The sequence below is a fragment of the Alligator sinensis genome, unplaced genomic scaffold, assembly GCF_000455745.1.
Source record: "Alligator sinensis unplaced genomic scaffold, ASM45574v1 scaffold924_1, whole genome shotgun sequence".
Classification (NCBI taxonomy): Eukaryota; Metazoa; Chordata; order Crocodylia; family Alligatoridae; genus Alligator; species Alligator sinensis.
Window position 1 is genome coordinate 866,557 of NW_005842370.1, and position 8,850 is coordinate 875,406.

The 8,850-nt window shown below is 44.0% G+C and overlaps 1 protein-coding gene across 5 annotated transcripts in view; it reads right to left on the reverse strand.

Moving 5' to 3' along the window:
- Nucleotides 1-8,850, reverse strand: part of ALCAM (activated leukocyte cell adhesion molecule) — a 176,197-nt gene that overhangs the window by 53,679 nt on the left and 113,668 nt on the right. For all 5 annotated transcript variants that reach the window (XM_025210743.1, XM_025210740.1, XM_025210741.1 and 2 more), the window contains exon 2: nucleotides 962-1,062. In XM_025210743.1, coding sequence (XP_025066528.1) covers nucleotides 962-1,015 — 54 coding nt within the window. In that variant the 5' untranslated portion in view covers nucleotides 1,016-1,062. The remainder of the gene's footprint in view (nucleotides 1-961; nucleotides 1,063-8,850) is intronic.

Below are 8,850 nucleotides of genomic sequence, written 5' to 3' on the forward strand. Positions count from 1 at the left end.
GGGGGCGGGACACGGCATAGGGGACAATTACCTAGATAAAGACCAGGCCAAAATAGTAAAGTAAAAATCCACTTGCAAAACAAAAATTCAGGTCATTTAGTCACACTCCCTAACAAAATGAAACTGTTCCTCCTCAAAACATGTATCAAAGAAGGTAAAAAATACACTGAGTTTGGAAAATGAGAGAAGAGCTTTGGAAGTGTGTTCCCGGTAGACAATAAATCAAGTTTGCAGAAGGAAGAACAACGTTCTTTTTCACTTCAGTTTAAGAAAAACAAAGGGTTAATGTTATCCTAACTGGTTTGCCCTGTGTAGTTTTCCAATGTTATAATATAGTCTCTTGTGCTGGTTATTCTTTTCATCTCAGATGGCATGCAAACGTGCCATGAACTACAGATTGACATTTTCTAATAATGAGCAAAGCACACTGTGTCATCTGTGCAGTGAGTCAAAGCAACATGAGCATACTCTACTGCACCTCTGCCATGTTGAAGTTCTTGAAGTTCTCTGTATTTCATAAGCTGCAATGTAAAATCAACTGAGTCGACTAAGGCCTACTTTGCACTATTCATTGTGTTTAAAATACACTGAAATACGGAACAGTATGAAGCAACAGATCAACAAAACATGGAGAAGGACTTTTCACAGCTCTAATGCACTCCCTGCTTTAGGCAGACTACTTAAAAAAACCCAAAAAACCCCAAGAAAAAGCAGAAAAAAGAAAAAAAAAAAAAGATTACAAAGCAGAAAGGTTGCCTCTTTCACAAAAGATACCAGATTTGTAATGCAGCCTGGCACAGTACTTCTTAACTATTGCCATTGCACATAAGACTAATTTTATGTGCTTCCCACTGTTCTTGACTGCCGAGGAGTCCATTTATACACATTTGAATCTGTACTGTACAAAAGAAATCTTATGCTACCAGCAATTCAGTTTAAGTTACAGGTAAGCTATACTTACATATTTCCATTTTCCAAACATAAGATCATCTGGTACTTCTTGACGACAAGGCATAATAATGGTATCTCCATAAGTTGCATTTACTGTGTACAATCCAAGGGCTACAAGAGACAAAGAAACAAAATGTTAAATGTTTTTGTAAAATTCTTAAAGGCTAGCCAACATTTGGTTCAAGGTGTTAACCTCTTCTCTTCCTCCATCCAACAATGCCATTCATCTTTAAAATGTTTTCTGAAACAGGAATCAATACATTAAGCACATTTGGTTAAATGTCCATAGCTCTTTTGCATCTTATGTATCCTACTCTTATTCACTGGGAGCCGTGTGATTTCTGGGAACTGAATTTCATCCTTTTAGCTAGATCCCCATGTACATCTGACTGACTGCTGCACTGTCTCAAACAACTCCTAAGACTGAAACACACACATTTATCTTTCCCATCAGAAAACTGAGAGTCTTATCAGCAGGTTATATGTTACAACACAATATCAAAATGGGGACACAGCATGGAAGCAAAATAAAATTATTACAAGTGTGTTTGTGTTAAAAAGTTATATAAAAAAGGAAAGTTTAATGTTTATTTTCAAGAACTCTTTCTTTGGTTTGGAAAGCTAATCATTTTAATTCTCAAAGTATAGGTTTTGGAAATGTAAAATGACTTACTTCTATGAGTTACATAAAAATAAATAAAAGCCATTTATTTGCTTGGGGGGAACCTATGCAAAACAGTATTATGCCTATGCACAAGAATTACCACAAACTGATCAATGTATTTTTTTTTTAAATGAAAGGGCATCAAGGAATTGCAAACAGTGTAAGTGGCAACAGATTAAGACTGAAAAAAATAGTCTCCAGTGCCAATACAAGCCTTATTACTATGGCAATTTTGCTCTGTTTTTAATAAAACAAAATAAAAATAAAAAAAACCCACAGGACTAGATTACCTCCTGCCCACAGAAACCCAGCAGAAGAATCTCCAAAGGAAAGAACCTCAAGGAGGGCTTCCCCAGCCTCCTCCTCTCATTCTTTCTCTGCCCACCACCAAGGAAGCTGGGGTTTCCTCAATGATTAGAGCTACAGTGACCCAGTCCTTCACTGCCAGTGTACAATGGCTTTAATGGAGCAACACAATCAAGGATTTCCACCCACTTGCTGCCAAGCAAGGAACCTTATTTAATGAGTGGAAGGATGGTAATGGTGTAGCAGCAGCTATAAAAAAAAGAAATACATCCACAGGCTTCATTAATTTCTTAGCAGATTCCTCATTACTTGCCAGTGCCGGATGATGCACATAGCAGACCTGTCTCTGGATTATCCCTTTCCAATAGTTTCCAGGGATTTGGAAATAGTGTCTGGAGTTGGTTGACACTCCTCTTGCTCTGTGGATGTGTCTACACATACATTTAAGCGCAACTAAATTCAATGCGCATTAAGCGATTTTTGATATGCGTCTACACATGCAGAGACTTGAAACTAAAGTTAGTGTACTTGGCACTAAAATTAATCCCAAGTCCCTGCAGCCCTCCCATGTGCCCCTAGTGGCTGGGCAGACCTGGCACTAAAGTTAGTGCCGGGTCACATCTATACATGCGTTAATGTGCTCTAACTAATTGCGCATTGGCAGGTATCAAAGTTAGGTGGAATTAACCTAATTTCACCATTTTAATGCACATTAAGGGTGTGCACATGCAGACACATGCCCGCAATGTGCATTAAATTAAGCTAATGCACATTAATGAGTCTCGTGTAGATGTGCCCTGTATGAACACTACTCAGGGCTGTTCTCTGACTTTACATCCATGGATAATTAAAATAAAACAAAAATAATCACTTCTTAAAGGGTTACAGACTGAATTTCTTACCAAGACTGGTCCCTGAACATTTTGCCTGAGTAACAATTTCAGAATGCATTACTACTACTGCTGCTGGTACTTAAAACTTTTCTATTACGAGGACATCCAAAAAGCCACAGCCAAGCTGAGTCCAACTGCCTGAGGCACTACACAAAGATATTGTAAGTTTTGTAAGGAAGGCCCTACTCTAAAAAGTGTACCATCTAAAAGATAGAACATAACCAGCAGAAGAAACAAGCAAGCAGGTCTGGACTGGCATATTAAGGGAAATTAGTGTAACATACAATAGGAAATAATATTTCTGTACATTCTAGGAGTTGTATTTTAACAGTATTCCTCTTCCACCAAGTAACTGCTAATCTTCTGTTTCTGTGGCAGTCCTAGTGACATGCTCAATTTAAATAGAGCAGTCATATTTAAAAATAATTTTAAAAACCCAGTTCTGCTAAATGCATGCTGTAATCTGCTGCACAGTCTGATTAAGACAAACTGTTTTATCAACCGAGATAGGTTTATAGTCCACTAGGTGGTGCTAAAGAAATATAAACATAAATGGTTACCAAAAAAAAAAAGTCTCCTTGCTCTTACAATTTATTGAACACCACCAATATTTCATATCCCAATATTTCATATCATCAAAAATATTACTAGAATTAGAAATCGAGATTGAAATAAAGGAAAAATAAATTAAACATCATTGATTGAAAGGATTGGTTGGAATGTAAGCACTGATGTCATTTTAATGTTGTACTTACAATTCTAAACGTTAGTGTTTGCTAAACAGCAAAAAAGCTCCCCTTTAAGTCCTTTTCCCCATTAATACAAAGCAACAAAAGAGGCTTGTTACAATGTAGTTCAGCAACAAACTACCAGTATTTGGCATTTTTACTAGTCCAAACTCAAGTTAAATACAGGCATGTTAAATTATTAGACATGACAGCGTTTCACACCAGAGAGAAAAGGAGATTTGCTTATTCTCCTGATGTCCTGGTGAAAAAAATAACCCTGTGAGACTTTAAATTGTTGTTCTTTTCGGTTCACTCCCAGACAATCATTTTAACCCCTGCAAGTTGCTACGGTAACAAGCATACACATCCAAACACTCAACAAACAGCTTCAGGAGCATGAGTAAATTGGCTCATGAAGAGGACTGAGGTTTACTACATGCCGGGCATGTCTACCCATGCATTTACTCTGGTCTAAGTTTACTCTGGTGTAAACTGCTTGGGAATAAGCATTTTCAGGCAGGCATCTACACATGCAGGGATTAGGGAGCAGATTTGCTGCTCTTTGCACCGAATTCCTGCAGTCCTGCAATGGGTGCTTGCCAACACCAGGGGGAGCTCCACCTACCAGGGGGCTGGCTGCTGCTGAGGCAGGGACAATGTTCCCCTGCCCCGGCAGCAGGGAGCTCCTGGCTCTGGCTCCCTGATCAGGGGCAGAGGGCTTGAAAAGAGCTGCAGGAGAGGAGCAGGTCCCAGCGGCGGATCGGGGCAGGGGGCTGCATTGGGGCATCCCTGCAGCAATTTCGAAGCAAGCCCTGTGCCTTGATTACCCAATCAGGGCATGCAGTTGGGACATGCCCCTGACTGGGACAGGTCCCAGCCAGCCCTGGGCTGCATGGGGAAGTCTGCATATACAGCCCAGAGTCGGCTGGGGACTTACAGCCAGCTCTGGGTTAGTCAGTCCTGGGGCCAGCTTTGTTCAATGTCTTCATCAATGACCTTGAAGATGGCATAGAGTGCACCATCAGCAAGTCTGCAGATGACACCAAGCTGGGGGAAGCAGTAGATATGCTGGATGGTAGAGCTAGGATTCAGAGTGACCTAGACAAATTGGAGGATTGGGCCAAAAAAGAATTTCATGAGGTTCAACAGGGACAAGTGCAAAGTCCTGCACTTAGGACAGAGCAATCCCATGCACTGGTACAGAATCATAAAAGAATCGAAGGACTGGAAGGGACCCATAAGATCATCAAGGCTGGCAGCTAAGTGGCTGGGCAGCAGCTCTGCAGAAAAAGGGGTTACAGTGGACAATAACCTGAATATGTGCCAGCAGTGTGCCCTTGTTGCTAAGAAGACTTAATGGCATACTGGACTGCATTGGTAAGTGCATTGCCAGTAGGTCAAGGGAAATGATTATTCCCCTCTATTTAGCACTGATGAGGCCACATCTGGAGTAGTGGCTTCAGTTTTGGGTCCTCCACTACTGAAAGGATGTGGACAAACTGGAGTGAGTCCAGCTGAGGGCAACAAAAATGGTGAGGGGGGCTGGGACACAAGACTTCTGAGGGAAGCCTGAGTGAAGCGGGCTTATTTAGTCTACAGAAGAGAAGACAGAGAGGATTTAATAACAGCCTTCAACTACCTGAAGGATAGTTCAAAAGAGGATGGAGATAGATTGTTCTCAGTAGTGGCAGATGACAGAACAAGGAAGAACAGGTCTCAAGATGCAGCAAGGGAGGTTTAGGTTAGATATTAGGAAGAATTTTCTCACTAGGAGGGTAGTAAAACACTGGAACAGATTACCCAGAGAAGTGGTGAAAGTATCTCCATCCTTGGAGATTTCAAGACCCAGCTAGACAAAGCTTTGGTTCAGATAATCTAGTTGGGGATTCTCCTGCTTTGAGCAGGGGGTTGGTAACCTCCTGAGGTCCCTTCCAACCCTAATTTTCTATGATTCACCAAAACAGGACAGTACTCAGCCACCTCCAGGCTGCATGTGCTTCCCCACACAGTCTGGGGCTGGCTGGGAACTGTCCTTGTCAGGGCAGGTCCCAGCCCCATGCCCTGATTGAACGATTAAGGAACAGGGCTTGGAAAGAGCTTCAGGGATGTGACAGGTCCCAGCCAGCTCGAGTGGGTGGGGAACTGTCCCCATGCAGGGAGCTCCCAGCCCCTGCTCCATGATCCCAGAGCAGGGGCTGGGAACAAGCTCCCAGGCCCCGCTCCATGATCATGATTGAGGGCTGGAAGCTCTGCCAGGGCAGAGGGACATTGTCTCCACCTGGAAAACTCAAGGCGGGGCTGGAAAGCTTTCCCCATCTACCTCCGTGAGTGCAGAGCTGTGGGGGGAAAAGAAGCTCCCCAGCTTGCTCCCTGCCTCCCCGCCCCCCCAATCCAAACTCCGCACTCACTTTGCTGGGCAGGGAACAAGGGAACAGACTCCCCAGCCCCTGCCAGCAGGGAGTTCCCAGTGCTATCTCTACAACTGTGGGGTCACTGATGGGAGATAAGCATCTTCTAACAGCATCCCCGTGGTCATGCAGCTGTTGCTGGGAGATAAGGGTCTCCAAGCCCCCCGCTCCCTGATCACGATCTCAGAGTGGGGGGCTTGGAGCCTCCTGCTGCGGGGGCAGGGGGACATAGTCCCAGCCCAGGCTTCTGTGGTGGAGCCTGCCCTAGCAGCAGGCAGCTCCTGGGGGGCAGGGAGCTATTTCCTGCCCCCTGGTGGACGACTGACTGGGAGCAGATTTTGCTTCTGGTCAGGTGTCTATATGACAGCTACTGTGCCGTTACTAATCTAAAATAAATTTACTATTTGCATTTGCAGGTAGCAAATTTACTCAGGATTAGAGAGGTTTACTGCATAGGAAGCACGTGCATGTGTAGACTCACAAGCTTACTACACAGTAAACTATGCTAATGAGAAGTTAAGCGTCTTGTCTATAAGTCCTCCCAGAGATGGTTATCAGTGAAAGGCCTGATAAAACGGAAGTTTGGTTTGATTTCAGACCCAGTCTTCAACATTAAAAATAAGTATGATTGGTGGAGTCAGGGGGAAAACCAGCTCTGTCATACAGCAAATCCTGCTTTCACTCAAGTGCAAGTTATCTAGACAATCATAGGCAAGCATAACCAAAAGAATAAAGGTTATTTCTCTAAACATTAGAAGTCCACAGAACACAAGAAGCCCCGTCATAAAATTTCCCCTGCCCCACCAAGCAGCCCTGCAGCAATCAACCCAAGACATGCAAAAACTCCACATTAAGAGCTAGCTGAATGGCCACAAAACCCATAAAAGTTTTTATAGAAGTAGTCTAGAAACCTGCACAAAAAGGGGGGGAAAGAAAGACATTTGGAAGATTCTACTAGAGAGAGAACTTTTCCTGCACAACATTTTATGCTTTCATAGAAACATAGAAAATTAGGGTTAGAAGGGACCTCAGGAGGTCATCTAGTCCAACCCCCTGCTAAAAGCAGGACCATCCCCAACTAGATCATCCCAGCCAAGGCTATTTTACTGGGTAATAAATTTCCAAGGATGGAGCTTCCACAACCTCTCTAGGGAGCTTTACTACCCTCCTCATGAGAATTTTTTTTTCCTAATATCTAACCTAAACTTCCCTTGCTGCAACTCAAGACCATTGATCCTTGTTTCTGTCATCTGCCACACTGCAAACAGTCTAGCTCCATCCTTTTTGGAACCACCCTTCAGGTATTTGAAGGCTGCTATTAAATTCCCATTCACTGGGTGTATCTACACATGCTTTTACACACGTCTAAACTTAACATGCATTTCCCTAATGCACATTAATGTGGTGGGTGGACCGACTTGGGACTAAAGTTAGTCCCAAGTCAGTCGACACGCAGTGTTAATGCACCTTAGTGTGTCCTACACATGCCTTAAGGCGCTTTAGCTATTCATGCCTAAATTTGATACCTGCTCTTGCAGGTATCAAATTCAGGCACAAATAGCCTAAAACTGCCATTTTAAGGCTCATTATGGGCACACATGTGTAGACCCATGCCCTTAATGTGCCTTAAAAATTACTAATGCGCCTAATCAGCACATGTAGACACACCCAGTCTTCTCTTCTCCAAACTAAAGTCCAGTTCTCTTAGCCTCTCCTCGTGTGCCCCAGCCCTCTAACCATTTTTTTTTAATTGTTCCAGGATGGGCAACTGGGGTGAAGTCGAGCCTCACTATCTCCTTCTCCCCACCACCAAGTCCCACCATCTCCTGCTTCAAGGGATCAAGAACAGCAAGTAGGATGTGCTGGTAACACCATCATAAGAAATTGACCAACCATGGTATATGGGGTATACTTCTTGTCCATCTTTCTGCAGATGAGCAAGACCCAAGAAGTGGACTGGAGCATATCCTTTAACTGGGGATACATACAGTAATTAACCTGCTGTTGTGGTTCAGTGGCACTGTCTTTGTCTGTCACACAGGCAACATGGGTTTGATTCCTAGATGTGAATATAACTTCAGCCACTGAGGCACCAAATGTCCAGGCTCAGTCTGGCCTTTGGATTCTGTCTAAAGAAGGGATAGAAGGTCTGGGCAGCCTCCATTCCTTCATACGTGTTGAAGGTCCTGGTGACTTCTCATATATGCACTATAATCCAGAAGGATCAGTGGTTGTCTACTACAATGTTTCCCAACTGACATGCTGTGACAGTTGGATAGGTAAAAAATTGGCTGAGGCACACCCGAGAGTAGTGGTGGACGGGTCGTACTCAACCTGGCGAGATGTGAGCAGTGGGGTACCCCAGGGCTCGGTCCTTGGGCCCGCACTGTTTAACATCTTCATCAGTGACTTGGACGAGGGGGTGGAAAGCACGCTGTCCAAGTTTTCTGATGACACTAAGTGTGTCCACCTCACCCCACATCTTAAAGGGAGAGAGAGGCTGCAAATAGATTTAGACAGACTACAAAAGTGGGCAGATGAGAATAGGATGGGGTTCAACGTAGACAAATGCAGGGTGCTGCACCTTGGGAGAAGGAATCCACAGCATACATACAAGCTGGGGAGTTCCCTTCTTGAAAGCACAGAGGCAGAAAGGGATCTCGGAGTCATTATTGACTCCAAGATGAACATGAGCCACCAATGCCACAACACAGCCAGCAAGTACCTTGTCATGCATCCAAAGGTGCGTCTCAAGCCGGTCCAGAAAGGTGATACTCCCCCTCTATGTGACTTTGGTCAGGCCGCAGTTGGAGTACTGCATCCGGTACTGGGCGCCGCACTTCAAGAGGGATGTGGCCAACCTGGAGCAGGTTCAGAGGAGGGCCAGCCGCTTGGGGAGA